The sequence below is a fragment of the Salvia splendens genome, chromosome 8 (assembly GCF_004379255.2).
Source record: "Salvia splendens isolate huo1 chromosome 8, SspV2, whole genome shotgun sequence".
In the NCBI taxonomy this organism is placed as follows: Eukaryota; Viridiplantae; Streptophyta; class Magnoliopsida; order Lamiales; family Lamiaceae; genus Salvia; species Salvia splendens.
The window spans coordinates 11,516,019-11,532,972 of NC_056039.1; the positions used below are offsets into that span (position 1 = coordinate 11,516,019).

The 16,954-nt window shown below is 45.3% G+C and overlaps 3 protein-coding genes across 3 annotated transcripts; all 3 read right to left on the reverse strand.

The window, feature by feature from the left end:
• Nucleotides 1-781: 781 nt before the first annotated feature.
• On the reverse strand, nucleotides 782-2,350 carry LOC121745749. The gene is made up of 3 exons (XM_042139708.1): nucleotides 2,103-2,350; nucleotides 1,665-2,026; nucleotides 782-1,393 (listed from the first exon to the last, which is right to left on the reverse strand). Exons 1-3 carry the CDS (start codon nucleotides 2,155-2,157, stop codon nucleotides 782-784), a joined length of 1,029 nt encoding a protein of 342 aa, XP_041995642.1. The 5' UTR covers nucleotides 2,158-2,350.
• Nucleotides 2,351-9,386: 7,036 nt separating this feature from the next.
• LOC121745750 lies at nucleotides 9,387-10,007 on the reverse strand. Its single transcript, XM_042139709.1, has one exon. The coding sequence runs from the start codon at nucleotides 10,005-10,007 to the stop codon at nucleotides 9,387-9,389; it is 621 nt and encodes a 206-aa protein (XP_041995643.1).
• Nucleotides 10,008-14,578: 4,571 nt separating this feature from the next.
• On the reverse strand, nucleotides 14,579-16,783 carry LOC121743577 (tubulin alpha chain-like). The gene is made up of 3 exons (XM_042136901.1): nucleotides 16,566-16,783; nucleotides 15,527-16,132; nucleotides 14,579-15,434 (listed from the first exon to the last, which is right to left on the reverse strand). The coding sequence occupies exons 1-3, from the start codon at nucleotides 16,656-16,658 to the stop codon at nucleotides 14,781-14,783; spliced, it is 1,353 nt and encodes a 450-aa protein (XP_041992835.1). The 5' UTR covers nucleotides 16,659-16,783; the 3' UTR covers nucleotides 14,579-14,780.
• Nucleotides 16,784-16,954: the final 171 nt, after the last annotated feature.

Consider the following 16,954-nt stretch of genomic DNA (forward strand, 5'->3'; position numbering starts at 1 on the left):
GAAGATATGGGTTAAGCATGGATGGGGTCGATTCAAACAAGAGAACAATCTGGTTGAAGGGGTTCGTTGCCATTTCAAGCTCGTTGATAACTTTGTGGTCCAATTTGAAGTGTGGTTTGATCGGCCTTAAGGTCGTTGGAATGAAGTACGTAGCTATATGCAGTTGTAGTAACTTCCGTGGCGTAATGTATGTGACAATGTCAGTTGATCGTTTTTAATGGTTGATGTAAGTGCTACGTGGGCTTTAGATGTGGTTAATGTTTCGTATCAATGTCATAATCACTCGTATTTGTATTGCTTTGATGACAACATTCCTACAACATTATGCCACAATATCAACTCGGTAGAGGCCAAAAAAATGCAGTTACAATTGACAGACCTCATCGGGTGATTGTCTGATCCAATATGTAATGGAATATTAGAATAACTTCTCTCCAGCTTTGACAACGGCCGTTCACTTCGATGCATCATTGATTTATTGAATTATAAGTATAATAAACGCGTGTTGTGTTGGAAGTGAAAAAACAAAGGCCAAAAAATGATTCGAAGCAGCTAACATGAACAAGTGCGCCTTATATACGAAATACCTTCTCAACTGCTGGAGTGATAACAGTCATAATCCATAATACAAAATATGGCTATGCATCCCAAAGTAACAAGCCAAAAAAATTAGTTGCCATATTGCAAACTGATGCATGCACCGTAATAAACATACACAGGCATAAAGTTATAACCCCGATAGTTAACAAAATACATACAAAAGCCACATACTTCACCAATTTCAAATCATTCCATCCATCTCCAGGAGATCAAGCACAAACGCCGGCCGTGCCCATTCATCCAATCCCCTGAACAGATCCATTAGCTCTGGCTCCTTTACTAACTTCTTTGCCGCATAAAACTGTTGTTTGATGGTGAGCCCGGCCATGCCTTTCAGCTGGTTGAAGACCTCGGTTCTCTTTGTGCTTAAATCAAACTCATAACCAATTCGGTTAGATATGTCCTTCAGCCGCTCATTGGTGTCTTCATGGATGCGATTCATCATAGCAAGGACACTGTCCATCTTGTCCTCGGCCTTCCTCTTTTTTGGATACAATTTGGTTGGTACCCTCGCAGGTAGTCTCGCTGGTGCCGGGGCCGAGGTGCTCTCATCTACCATCTCAGGCACTACACTTCCAGTAAAAACTTCATCTGGGAATAGTTCATCTAAGGTCATCGGTGAAGATTTGGCTGAACTTGAACCAGCATCAGCCTTAGAACCATATATCTTTTGAACAGCCTCCCCGGTGTCCATTACATTAAGCCCATCCGCACGGTCCTTGCCGAAAATCTCCTTCCAGTCATTGAACATTGGCCACGACTTATTCCTCATGTACTTGGCATTAATGTCTTTCTGAAGACACATTCAACAAAAGACACCAATAACCATGTGTACAGCCAACTGAAAATAAGATTTCAAATACTAATAAAGTTAAAGTTACAACTTTAACAGGCAGCCACAATTACCAAACTCACTTACTCATGGTACTAATGCGTGAATCATTCAAACGGAAGCTAACCGTGGATAATCAAACACCATAATAACAGATATAGGGGGGGAAAGTAAAACACACTTGCATAAGCACATACTACTATATCCAAACACAAAATTTGACTAGTTATACCGCCACAACTTGTGTCCATTGTTCATCATCGATGTCTATCTTGAAGTCACCATCCGCATTGAAACCAACTCCACTACGGTCAAGTATTTGCATTAGAGAGTAGTAATTCTTTTTCCAGGTGGTGATTTTTGACTTGATGTGAGGGTGAACACAAATATCAGTTTTTGGAAATTCACGTTTAAGTGCCTCCAGAGCACGAGTCAGATAACCTGAACGAAACCCATTATCGGACTTCCAACCGGTTGCAGCCAACTCTTTCATGGCTGACATAAGAATAGTCTCCTCGCGTTCTGTCCAACAACGTCTTGCACCTGCACCTGCAGCTGCTATTACCCCTTTGTTGGGCACCATATCTGAGCTACCTGCACCGAAAAAAGCAGGGCACTATCACGTCCGTAACTCCTACGCAAAAGAACAGAGCTTAGATGAAGACATTACCATCTGGTAATGGACTCCCGTCATTGTCATTAGCGCTTCGGTGTTGAGATGCCATAGGATGAAGCAATTGTGATACTTATTTCCTGGTTTTATATGCAACAAAGAAAGCAAATAACAAACACAATAAATGTATGGATGTAGGTTGACACAATACCGAAACCATGAATAAGCTTTCGCCGCCATCGGCTTTCATCAAATATTACGTAACACAGATTGGTAGCAACAGTCACATTGGCAAAACAGCCTAACTACTTCTGATAACCGAATAACAGACCTGTGGTGGAGCTTCAACCTTCGTTCGCCGTCGTCGATTCCACAAGGTGATTGAGAAGTCCTTCGGAATCAATTGCGTGGGCGGGAGCTAGGGTATACCGCGTATTAAATTGGCAGCCCCAATTTAGGGATGAAGAGGGCAAATTGGGATTTTAACAAATATTTGAGGACAACACCGTCATTCCGTATTGCCTATCTATACTTTATGCAACCCAAACCAAACAGAGGTGTTACAATCTCGGGATATGAATCTCTTCAACCAAACACGAGGGTGTGATTGTTAACTCCATCCTCCAACATGCTTTTGGAGTCTACTATCTTCAAACCCATGTTTGGCTATCAACGAAACCAAACGAGCCCTTAGGGAGGGTCCCTGTTCGGAGAAGCTAGTAAAGGACATGACTTCTCGGGGAGTCCAGTAAGTACAGGCCACCGGGCTAGGTCACCCGTCTATGATCGTCATAGAAGCTCGCCGAGAAGTCCTTATGTTGATGGATCACCCAAACGTATTACAAGGAGGAAGGGATTCAGTGAGCGATACTCATTTGTCTAGCGTTACAGGAGTCCCTCTCCCTCTGCCAAAATGGTTTCCTGTTAGACCATATCTTTATGGCGATAATTGTGACCTGCGAGGAACATTTTCTACTTGTAATTTCTAAACTCATTAATATTATTCCTTTCTGTAATGTTTCTTTTATCAAATTATCATAGGTACTCAAATAATACTCCTTGTGGCATATCTGAATGAGTTGGGCTGCAAATAATACTTGAGAAAATGAAATCGCGCAAGATGGTTATGATACGAGAATGAACGACAAAATTAAACACATGAAGTGACTCAAATACAAGTAAATTTGTTTCAACATTGAATAAACTCAATACTTTGTCCGACTCTGTATTCTGTTATTAAAATTGTCAATTCATTTGTATTTTGGTTTCATGTTGTCAATTCATGGGTGCCTAAATGCTAAAAATAGCTTATTAGCAAACATGACCCGTGCACATAACATAAGAAATGTATATTACCCACTCTTTTATCATGATGTAGCTGATATAGATATTAATAGCATACAAGAGCTGGAAATATCATGTTCATTTTCATTCTCATTCTTGCAACTTAAACAACAAAATTGTTTGTTAAAATTTCATACTAAGAAAAGAAGTGACAAACAGCGAGGCAGAGCATCAAAAAAGAAAACAAGAGGCATTCATTCACAAAGAACAATGAAAAGTTACAAACAATACGCTTATTCTTCATCATCTTCTCCATCCCCACCGCCAGCCTTCTTGGCTGCGGCTTTCTGATTCTTTCGCTTGACTCTACCAGCACGACCACCACCAAAGGGACTAGTCAGCGAGAAGTCTATATGTTTCTGAGAATCGACTCTCACGAGAAAGGACGCCACGTTAACAACTTGCCTTCCCACCCTGAAAATTTACACAAGTGAGAATACGAACAATTACGACCTGTGTATTCAATATACCACAAGATACACTGGCTAGGGAAAAGAACTAAAATCAGCAAAACGATCCCCTAAAGAACAACCTTCTAGGCAATCAATGTAAATGTTCGAGTAAGCACGCCAGAGAGAGATCGGCATGGATAATAACATTACAAGGTAAAATATGGGTTAACTTGAATTTATGCATCTTCATTAACGGCAAGTGAATGATGAATAGACAAGGAGACATGGTATATTTTCAAAAAAAGATGACCATTAATGGTTCCCCATTTGCACAGAATGACTCAAACCCCCGACAACTAAAGCACACTACATTGTCACATGATATAAGATCGGATAACATATATATGCATGTAAGCCAGTTGAAACATTTAATACAAATCAAGAGTACCAAGAAGATGCTCAAGCATGAGAAGGATTGACTCTATATATAAAAGAAGCTGTATATCTTTCAAAAAAATATACATTTACCACTTTTGAATGAAAATCAATCAAACTAGAAGATTTTCCTATTCAGCTACAAAATACAGTACATACCTAATATGCCTCTGTCTGATGAGCACACGGGCATAATGAATCGACTAGGCCATTCCAGCCTTGAACACAAGGGTCTGAAGGCGGCATTCGAGAAAGTTCTCCACAGTGAGGGACAGCACGTGATCGAGCTTGTTTTGGCTTTCATCCAAAAGCCCATACCTGTTCATCCTGCGAAGAAGGGCCTCACCTTCAAAGATGCGCTAGGGATCCTTCTCATCAAGGGTGAGAAGGTTCCTAGCATTGTTTCTGTTAAGGACCTTTCCCCTCAACTGCGATCGACGATCTCTTCCGTCGATGAAAGAACTCTCCGGCGCCCTAGCTTAGGGTCAGCAGAGCCAAGCTTCGGCTGTGCGCGGGATCCTTCCCGTCGGGCAGCGCGAACACTAGGGTTTGTAGTTTGTCAACGAGATGTGGGCAAATCAATATTCGTATTGTCTTTTGATGTGAATGAACAAGCCCTATTTATAATCTAAGGACCCTAGGGTTGATTCGACCTCCTAAGCATCTCGGGAAAGAATCAACAAAGAAAACCCGAAACGGAGCTTATAATTACGCTCGACTCAACGACAAAGAAAGCATTAAAATAATAATAAAAGCAAAAAGAATAAAAAGAAGTCAAAACAAATAAAAGAAAAAGATCCTGCTATCTCCGTCTACTTTGCGATGTGGTCGCCTAGCCTTTCGGGCTTCTTCCTCGTCCTCTTCGGCTTCGCGGTTGCAATCGATTCTTGATCCAAAGCTTCCCGACTTTCCTCCGTCTGTGTCTCTACCGGCGCGGTGTCCGCTGGTGGAGTGGGGATCGTATCAACTCCCTCATCCATAGCAACATCCTTGTCCTCAAGGAGCACATTTGGAAAACGCCGACGGATCACCTCCAATGGCTCCCACGTCGGTGAGTCCGACCCATCGGACCAGCGAACTAGCACATGCTCGCGTGGCTGGGCGCCCTGCCATAACATCCGTCTCTCCAAAACTCGGACCGGGTATACAATTGGTCTATCACCAAAGAACTCCGAGGGCAGTTCCATCTCCCCGACGGTCTCGCCCCCATCCCCAAAAGGTCGCAGCAATCCCACGTGAAATTCGTCATGAATTCTGCTTCCCGGAGGCAAACGCAACCGATAAGCTACCTGCCCAATGCGCTCCACCACCTCGAAAGGACCGTAATACCGACGAGCTAGCTTAGCCGACAGCGGACGTGCGACGGAGTGTTTCCTGTAGGGCTGCAACTTTAAGAGCACCTTGTCGCCCACCGCAAACTCCACATTGCGACGGTGCTTGTTTGCCGACTCCCGCATCCGTTGCTGAGCCCGTTCCAGATTGCGACGGAGCTCCACCAACAGAATTCCCCGCTGCTTTATCAGTTCAGCCGCAGACGGGGGCGTCGTTGCTGACGGCGGGGCAAATACCAAACTAGGCGGCTCCCGCCCGTAAAGCGCCTTGTACGGCGACATCCCTAGGCCCGCGTGATGGAAGCAATTGAGAGCAAGCTCCGCCCACGGTACGAAATTTGCCCATTTGGAGGGCCTATCCGCAGTAAACGCCCTCAAGTATTGCTCAAGTCCCCGATTACGTACCTCAGTGTGGCCATCCGACTGGGGATGATACGCGGTAGAAAAATTCAGTTTTGTCCCGCTGAGGCGCATGATATCCTCCCATGTTCTATTCAAAAATACTGGATCCCGATCAGACACCAAGGTTTTGGGAAACCCGTGGTGACGTACCACATTATTCACAAATAAATGCGCCACCCTTGTAGAATCAAAACGTGTAGGCAAGGGAGCAAAATGTGCGTATTTTTATAGCCTATCCACCACGACCATTATAGTTGTGTAACCCCGTGACGACGGAAGACCTACAACAAAATCCATTGAAACGTCCTCCCAGACTTGAGAAGGAATAGGCAGAGGTTGTAACAGCCCTGCTGGCTTCTGCGTGGAATACTTGGTCGTCTGACAGATCACACAAGCCTCGACGAACCTTCGTACCTCCTTCTTCATGTTGGGCCAATAAAAATCAGCCGCCACGCGCCTAAGTGTACGCTCGAAACCGGGGTGGCCTGCTGCCTGTGAGCTGTGGTATTCCGACAAAATCGGGCTGCGGGCGGACGATCGAGACCCCACAAAAATTCTGCGCTTATGGTATATTAGTCCATCTACCCACGAGAGATGAGGTGCCGCGTGCCCCTTGCGGATATCCTCCGTCAGCTCCCTCAATTCTGGCGACGAAGCCGTCTCGCGCCGCAAGAGCTCTATTAGAAGTGGGACGGGCCGCGAGGCCGCCACCAGGAGGGCACAACAGCCCTCGGCTGATTCCGGGCCGTCGGTCTCGTCAGCGTCGGCGACCAGCTGGTTTGGTTCCGACTCCTCGCGTCGGGACAGAGCATCCGCTGCTTTGTTTGAGCTCCCCTTCTTGTATTCGATGGAAAACTTATATCCCATTAGCTTTCTCACATACAGCTGCTGATCCGGAGTTTGTACCACCTGGTTTAACAACTCCTTCAAACTCTTCTGATCGCTTCTAATCGTGAACTCCCTACCCAACAAATATTGGCGCCACTTCTGTACCGCCTCTACGATCGCATACAACTCCTTGTGATAGGTGGAGGCGATGCGGCGACGGGGTCCGAGCTTCTTGCTAAAGTAAGCAATCGGATGATTGTCCTGGAGCAAAACCGCCCCAATGCCCAAGTCCGAAGCATCAGTTTCGAGGCAAAATGGTTTGTCGAAATCCGGTAGGCGAAGAACCGGGGCAGTAGTCATGGCAGCTTTCAAATCCTGGAAACTCGACGCGGCCTCCGCGGACCAAGCAAAGGCGTCCTTCTTAAGTAGCTCCGTCAGCGGCGCAGCGATCATTTCATATCCTGCGATAAAACGACGGTAGTAGCCCGTCAGGCCCAGAAAACCCCTAAGTTGCTTTACATTTTTCGGTTGGGGCCAAGCGGTCATAGCTTCGATCTTATTGGGATCAGCCTTCAACAATCCCTCACTGATCAAGTGGCCCAGATACTCCACCGTTGTGCTACAGAACGAGCACTTGGACAGCTTCACAAAGAAACTGTGTTGTTGTAATACTGCCAACACGTCAGATAAATGCTGGCCGTGCGACTCGACGGTTGGGTTGTACACCAAAATGTCGTCGAAAAAAACGATGACAAACCTCCTGAGCATAGGCTGAAAGATCGCGTTCATCGCGGCCTGGAACGTGGACGGTGCATTCGTCAGGCCGAACGGCATGACTAGAAATTCAAAATGGCCATCGTGGGTGCGGAAAGCCGTCTTGTACACATCATCTTCATGCATCCTAATCTGATGATAACCCGAGCGCAAATCCAATTTAGTAAAAAATCGCGCCTTCCCCAACTCGTCAAAAAGCTCATCCGCAGTCGGGATTGGGAAATGATCTGGCACCGTTGCATTATTAAGGGCTCGGTAATCAATGCAGAAGCGGAACGTGCCATCCTTCTTTCGAATCAACAGGACTGGGGACGAGAACGGGCTGCTGCTCCGCTGAATGATACCCTGCTCGAGCATGTCGCGGACTTGTCTCTCAATTTCATTTTTCTGAAAGTAAGGGTATCTGTATGGCCTTACATTCACTGAGCGCGTATCCGGGAGCAAGTGCACGCGATGATCGAAAGGCCGTGAAGGAGGCATGCCCACAGGTGTTTCAAAAACGGGGCTGAACCTCTCCAAAACTGAGAATATTTCTGGCGGTAGGTCTGCTGGGAAGTCGTCCCGTGCGGTCGTAGCGGCTGGGGCCTGGTCTGGCTGCAGTATCAATAGTTCATAGAACTCCAATGCATCCTGCGATGGAATCCACGCGGCTAGGGATTGTAGATTGATTTGGCGGGGAGGGGGTAAAATTCCCTGCAACGCTACCGCTTTCCCATCGAGAGAAAATTCCAATGTCTTGCCTGCGAAGTCTGCAGTCACCTTCCCCAATGACTCAAGCCAGTCCATTCCCAGCACGATATCGGGGCCGTGGACTGGTAAGATATGCAGATCCACGATGAAGACCGAACCTTGAATTGCCACCCTTGTTTGCTTCGCCACGTGGGTGCAGTGAAGAGCTGCGACATTCCCCACAAACACTTTAAACGGGGCGAATAGGGGACAACGGCAGATGTAATATCTCCGCAACCCGGGGATGAAGCAAATCCCGATCGCTGCCCGTGTCGATGAGAATGCTAACCTCCCGGCCTTGTATCAAGCCAACCACTCTCAACGGTCTGGAACGGCGGCCTTCCTTTAACGAATGAATATGCGCGATCTCAAGCGTCTCTGCCTCCTCATGCGCACAGTTCTCCGGCTCAGGCTCTTCCAAAACATCCTCCTCGTCTGCGTAACATAAGAGACGTTGCTTACACACATGCCCCATCACCCACTTCTCGGGGCAATGCCAACATAAACCCAGTCGCGAGCGCTCTGATTTCTCTGCCTGTGAGACTCGGACCGGAGCGGCACGCGGGGGTCCGGCGGGGATCTGTTTCGTGGCTTGACCCTGCTGATGCTGGCCTTGCTGCTGGCCTGGGGCAGGTACTCCCTGTCCGCGTGTGTCCCTGTTTTGCCACGGCCGCCGTGGTTGATTGGAAGCCGACTGTCCCTGCACACCCGAATCAGGCTGCGTGGTAGCCAATTCCAATGACAAGGCCATTGCTGCGGCCAAGGATGAAGGCTGGTGCAGCCGCAGACGTTCTTGCATATCGGATTTAAGACCCGCCACAAACAAAGTGAACAAGTCTGATTCCGAAACCCCATGAACGCGATTCAGATATCGCTCGAACGTATCATGATATTCAGCGACAGTCCCTGTCTGCGTCAGCTTGGCGATGAGGCCATAATAATTCTTAAAGCTCTCCCTGTCGAACCGGTGCCTCACATCCTCCAGAAATTCGAGCCAAGTGACGAAGTCGTTGTTGGCGCTGTAGTTGAAGACCCATTCAGAAGTCGGGGGATCGAACAGCATCACCGCATAGTGTAAACGTTGAGCCTCCGGCATCATTAAGTGATTAAAGTAATATTGGACTCTGGATATCCGGTTGGTCATAACCCGACATGTGGGGTTGGAAACGTTGAGGAGGATCCCAACACGTGGTCGGTCTATCCTGCGACTGATCAAACCCTACTCCACGAGTACGGGTCTGCATATTCCCTGGTGGGTCCCAGCACGATCCCGGGCGGCCCCTGCCTCCGCGGCGTCCCCGACCCATCTGCATGCCGTCCCGAAAACCTCCCCCCGATTGCCGTGAATTAAAACCCATGTCACCGTATCTCCCACGTCTGAATCCGTCATCCCCCAAATCATCTCCGTCGTCGAAACCCGATGGCGGCTCTGTTTCACGCGAAATAATCGGATCCCCATAACCAACTCGGCGATCGGTCTCGTCTTTCCACGCGTCGAACTTGTCGAGGCGATCCAATACCCTATCCAATTTGCCACTGACGGAATCGTCTTGTTGAATTTCCTCCAAGTGGCGGCCCTCCAATTCCTCATCATCCAATTGTGATCTGTGAGAACTGCCAAAATTGCGACGATCAACCGGTTGTTGACGGCGCGGCGCACCATTAGGGTATGAGTTGGGCCGTGACGATCCCCATACCGCCTTACCGTTGTTGTTAAATCGATTCATGAGCACACAGGATGAAAGCACCAGATGTTAAGGACCTTTCCCCTCAACTGCGATCGACGATCTCTTCCGTCGATGAAAGAACTCTCCGGCGCCCTAGCTTAGGGTCAGCGGAGCCAAGCTTCGGCTGTGCGCGGGATCCTTCCCGTCGGGCAGCGCGAACACTAGGGTTTGTAGTTTGTCAACGAGATGTGGGCAAATCAATATTCGTATTGTCTTTTGATGTGAATGAACAAGCCCTATTTATAATCTAAGGACCCTAGGGTTGATTCGACCTCCTAAGCATCTCGGGAAAGAATCAACAAAGAAAACCCGAAACGGAGCTTATAATTACGCTCGACTCAACGACAAATAAAGCATTAAAATAATAATAATAAAAGCAAAAAGAATAAAAAGAAGTCAAAACAAATAAAAGAAAAAGATCCTGCTATCTCCGTCTACTTTGCGACGTAGTCGCCTAGCCTTTCGGGCTTCTTCCTCGTCCTCTTCGGCTTCGCAGTTGCAATCGATTCTTGATCCAAAGCTTCTTTCCTCCGTCTGTGTCTCTACCGGCGCGGTGTCCGCTGGTGGAGTGGGGATCGTATCAGTTTCGGATGTGACTCAGAGCATATTGCACCCTCCAAAGCTCCCTCTTGCACCTGAGCCCATACTCTCCAACGAGCTTGAGCTCCGCATCCAATCGCTCCTTTCTCATAAGGCCGACGAGGCTTCTTGAATGTCTTGCCATCTACATCAAAATTGGCCATAAATAATCTTCTATGACAGATTTCTACTATTTAATTAAGATCACAACAAAATTAAATACAAGAACTACATATAGAGATCACACAAACAGATGAATCCGTATTTTAAAAGTTCAACATTCACACAAAATCAAACTTGAATATCTCGAATAATCCTTAACTACTAAACAGCATTACAAAAACTAGTGTAGAATGCACATAATTAACCATGTCGACCATAAGAAACAATTTGAGCTCGATCCAGAACTCAAAATCTACAAATTGGGGCAAAACCCAAACGTATATAAGAAATTGTAGAAAATGGAACTTATTAGCGCCCAATTTTCCTCATAAAAATGACGGAAATCACACATGATGCGAATTCGAATACAATAAATATCAAATGACCGAGAAAAAAAGCTTACAATTGCGGTAGAAACTAACGTGCACCATTGTAAGAAGCTACTGGCTGAAGAAGTCGGGAATTTTATTTTTGCAGAGATGTGTTTACAGCATCAGTGGAGCGGAATTCCCGCCGGAATTCCGGAATTCCCCGCAGAATTCCCAAAAACACCTCCTGCCACGATATACGGACTTCCCATTGCACTGTCATGTCATAAGGACTTTCCACTGCACAGTGGCGGACATCCCAAGGACTTCCCACGATTAAAAAAACCACAAATTCACAAATTAAACAATTTTCGGAATTAAACAATTTACGGAATTAAAATTTTGACACAAATAGGGAAAAAAGATTTCATTAAATAAAAAAAAGAAAACTACATTTCACCAAATTAAAATAAACATTTCAATAATTAAAAACTACATCAACGACGACCCCTCCACTGCCATACTTCTTCAATAATATCGTTTCTGGAGCCGAACATGGGCTTGTCTTTGGCGCATGTCGGCAAATGCACGGACTCGATCGACATCGTCATGGGGTATCCCCATGCGTACATTGCTAGTGGCCACGCCGTGGCTTGGACCCGCAGCACCAGCATCATCATTGGTCCAATCAGTCAGTGTTGGACCTTCATCTTCGACAATCATGTTGTACATGATAATACATGCGTACATGATGTCGGCGATGTTGTCAACATACCACAGCCGTGTTGGACCCTTCACTGCCTCCCATCGAGCCTGGAGCACACCAAATGCCCGCTCCACATCTTTGCACGCTGCCTCCTGACGACCCGCAAAATATATCTTTTTTTCATCTGCTGGGCATCTGATCGTCTTCACAAAGACGCGCCACATAGGGTATATCTCATCCGCCAAATAATAGCTCATTTTGTGTTGGTTGTCGTTGGCGACGAAGTTGACAGCCGGACCAACGCCCATGCACTGCTCGTTGAAAAGGGACGACGACTGTAGGGACAACGCCCATGCACTGCTCCAAAATAGGCATGTCAAATCCACTGCCGGTAGTGAGCTACCGCTTCAAGGATCATCTGGGATTCTTGGCCTTGAAACCAGTAGTGTACATCCCTTTCCAGGCAGCGGGGCAGTTCTTCCATTCCCAGTGCATACAATCTATGCTGCCTAACATCCCCGAAAACTCGTGCTGATTCCCGTGCATATCCAGCAGAGTCTGACAATCTTCGGGGGTAGGCCTCCGAAGATACCTATCCCCGAATATCTCCCTAACGCCCTGACAAAAATACTTCAGGCAATCGCGGGCAGTCGTCTCGCCGATGTGGAGGTACTCGTCGAACATGCCGGTCGCGCCTCCGTATGCCAGCTGTCTGATTGCGACAATGCACTTCTGAATCGGCGTGTGGCCGGGTTTACCAGCCGCATCCTCCCGCACCCTGAAATACTCGTATCGACGCTCCAAAGCGCCCACGATATGCAGAAAGAGCGGACGATGCATCCTAAACCGTCGCCGAAACAGGTTCTCCCCAAACCGTGTCTCCGGCGCAAAGTAATCCTCATACAACCGAGCGTGGGCAGCGAGGTGGTCCCGGGGTATTATAGTTCGACGATGGATGGGTCGAGGTACCGCCGGCGCCAAGGCCGCTTGTTCCTCCCTCTCCGCTGATTCCCGCACACGTGCATGAATCAGACGCATCATGTGTTCATAATGCCCACCACTACCACTACCAACCATTCCAGATATATAAAAGAAATGTAGAGAGAGAAACTTGTTAAAACAAGTGGTGCGAATGAAATGCAGTTCAACGAGCCGTATATATAGAAATTTAAAAAAATTAATGCAATAAACGGAAATTCCGTGCGGACGTCCGTGGGAGTCAACTCAATGGCGGACGTCCGTGGGAGTCAACTCAATGGCGAACGTCCGCACGCCCGTCACGACGGAATTTCGCGTAATGCCGCGGAATTGCGGTGTCCTCGGCGGAATTCCGTATCCGTGCATACCATGCACAATGGCGGACGTCCGCCACGGAATTCCGGCATGCCGGTCGGAATTCCACCGGGACGGGCGCCATTGCTGATGCTCTTAAAACAACTAGGATTTGAATAAACACTAAGCCATTTTCGAGTGTGGAATTTGGGCCTGTGAGAACGGGTTGGGTTCTGTTTATGGGCTTTAGCCCTCTTATGTGCTCTTTGTTTGGGAGAAAAAAAATGGTGAGGAAAATCAATATCAATAATCGCAACCAAATTTTTCCAATCTCATTTACGTAATAAGCAATTCATTTTTTGGTTTTTTTCATTTTCTGTCATTTTCTTATATTTCAGTTACATCTATTTTGAATTCTTCTAGTATTTTTTTTTCAAATTCACAAATTTAAAGCTCAATCAATTTTAATTTAATCATAGTTAAAAAATCAAAGCGAAAAAAAGGAAAGTGAAAAAAGGGAAAATAGTAAATGAAAAAAATGCGAAAAAAAATTCGGGACCATCGGTTTTGAACACTGTTGAAAAAAGGCAAAAATTAAACTAGGCTACATTCTGCAACTTATTTATACAAAAACTAGTACTACTTCGTGGTGAGAGGGTGATGTGATTATGAATGTTCTAAATCAATTAAAGTTATAATGCACATACTAGTATTTTATATCCCCAGGATATAAAAACTCCATAATTTATTAATTGGTCATGCGTCATTTTCTAGAATAATTCGTTAGATAGACTAATAGACCGGCCATCAAATGTAGGCCATAGTAGTATGATATAATTCAATGATTAATTTACTTACTAACCTCTCTCTATAGTATTGCAATATGGGCCAGAATGTTCATGGATTAACTATCGCCAATCTGTCAAGATAATGTTTTTATGTTTTCAATAATTCATTTCAAATTTGAGATACCAACAACCCTAATAAGAATATGAACAAGCATTACCGACACTGCTGAAAGAATAACTTGTAAGAAAATATAAAAATATGGAGTATGACTTGCACATAATAAATTTTAAGAGAACATAAAAAATTCCGCAATCTCTTTCCATTGCATTGGCATAGGTCACGAATACTGTTTGAGCACTTAGATCCAAAATAAAAAGTAGAGGTAAAATAAAAAGAGTAGAAGAGTGAGTGTGTTTAATTTAGAGTGTATTTTGGTGTTGCAAATGTATTATTTATAAATGAAATACTTAGAATTTTGAAAACACATAAAAATAAAATAAATGGAATTAAAATTTCCAAGAAAGGTGGTCGGCGCAAGCACTGCAATAACGCTGCCGCGGGAAACACCGATCAATAGGGCAGCCACCGCGGTGGCGGATCTGTCTTGGAGTATTATTTGTTGGGGTAGAACTAACGTGGATATTCTAAGTTGCAACTATTACTAAAACATTACAAGATCATCAGTTCCTAATTGACATCGGTTTATAGCAATCATATTATTTTTAAATCAATTTTTAGTTTATTGCAAATTTCACTAATACAATAGAAGCCAGCGTATTTATTATGAATATCGCTAATTAACATGATACTGGAAAACACAATAGTCGAGAATAACAGGAAAAGAAATATGGAGAAATAGTTCGACACAAACATGAAAGAACAGAGATTTCAATCCACACAAGATACTGGAAAACACACTTAAAAACCAACAGGAGAGTTCATATCAGAGCCACTTCCTCAGTATTCCTCGTTCTCATCGTCATCTCCTTCAGCAGACTCTGCCCCAACTTCCTCGTAGTCCTTCTCAAGAGCAGCAAGATCCTCCCTAGCCTCAGAGAACTCGCCTTCTTCCATACCCTCACCAACATACCAGTGCACAAAAGCACGCTTGGCATACATCAGGTCAAACTTGTGATCAATCCTTGAGAAGACCTCAGCAACGCTAGTTGAGTTGGAAATCATGCACACTGCCCTCTGCACCTTGGCCAGATCTCCACCAGGGACAACAGTTGGTGGCTGGTAGTTGATACCACACTTGAAACCAGTCGGGCACCAGTCGACAAACTGGATGGTCCTCTTGGTCTTGATTGTGGCAACAGCTGCATTCACATCCTTGGGGACAACATCACCCCTGTACATCAGACAGCAAGCCATGTACTTCCCATGGCGAGGATCACACTTCACCATCATGGATGATGGCTCGAATGCAGTGTTGGTGATTTCAGCAACAGAGAGCTGCTCGTGGTAGGCTTTCTCAGCAGAGATCACAGGGGCATACGACGAAAGCATGAAGTGGATCCTTGGGTATGGAACCAAGTTGGTCTGGAATTCGTTCACATCCACGTTCAATGCTCCATCGAACCTCAGAGATGCTGTCAAGGAGGAAATCACCTGCAAATCAAGTAATCATATAAATGTTCACCACTATGCATTTCAATGGAGTATCAAACTCAAAATAAATTAACTGTCAAGTGTTGTCATACCTGAGAAATGAGCCTGTTGAGATTATGGTAAGTGGGCCTACCAATATCAAGTGATTTGCGGCAGATATCATAGATAGCTTCGTTGTCAAGAAGCACAGCAACATCAGTGTGCTCAAGGAGAGAATGGGTGGAGAGCACGGAGTTGTAGGGCTCAACAACAGCAGTCGAAACCTGAGGGGAAGGATAAATGGTGAACCCCAACTTCGACTTTTTACCATAGTCAACAGAGAGCCTCTCAAGCAGAAGAGATCCAAGCCCAGATCCAGTACCGCCACCAACAGCATGGAAAACCAAGAACCCCTGTAGCCCAGTGCAGTTATCTGCAAGTTTGCGGATCCTATCAAGGCAGAGATCAACAATTTCTTTGCCAATGGTGTAATGACCTCTGGCAAAGTTGTTGGCAGCATCTTCCTTGCCACTGATAAGTTGCTCAGGGTGGAACAGCTGACGGTATGTGCCAGTGCGCACCTCATCAATCACAGTAGGTTCCAGATCCACAAACACAGCACGAGGCACATGTTTCCCAGCGCCAGTCTCGCTGAAAAAAGTGTTAAAAGCATCATCACCACCGCCGACGGTGGTATCACCAGGCATTTGCCCATCAGGCTGCAGTACGAGTAAATCACAAGTTAGATCTGAGAGAATACCGGATGTGAAATGACAACATCACAAAAACCACAATGCCTGATGAACATTGCGACATAAAAAATTAAGATAAGAAAATAAGATGCTTCCATTTACAGTAACTTACGAAAATAAGATAAGAAAATACCTAGATCTGAAGAAATATTTGAAAATAAGACAAAAGTTCTTGGATAACTACTTCACATAACAAAAATGAAAGGACAGTCCACAGATCTGATGAGATTACACAAAAAAAATGACGAATACAGTTCTAATTGAACTAAGTCACAATGATAATACACAAAATGTAGCCAAATCTTACAAAATAAAAACAATCAGAATACACAGCACAAAACCAGATCGGATCTGACTACGTAAGCGAAAAACAAGTCAGATCTGATGGATGAAGGTGAACCTGAATCCCGTGCTCAAGGCAGTAGAGCTCCCAGCAGGCGTTTCCGACCTGAATACCGGCCTGACCAATGTGGATCGAAATGCACTCTCTCATCTTCGAAGGTTTTGGGAGAAGAACTGAAAATTGAAATCGACAGAAATTTGAAAGTGAGAAGAGAAGAACAAAAACCAGAGGCGTATACAAAGACGTCTCTGGATGAATGTTTTGTGAGTGAGGGTTTCGTTCTCGAAGAGGGTGGATTATATAGTTGAAGTCCGTGAGAGATAAAGGTAGATATTTTAAAATTTAGGCTCGTAGTTCAATTTTTTTTTATGAAATTTGAATTCTTTTCTCTCATTAAATCTTTATTTGATGGATTCTTTTAATTTTTCTGTTACATATAGTATCAA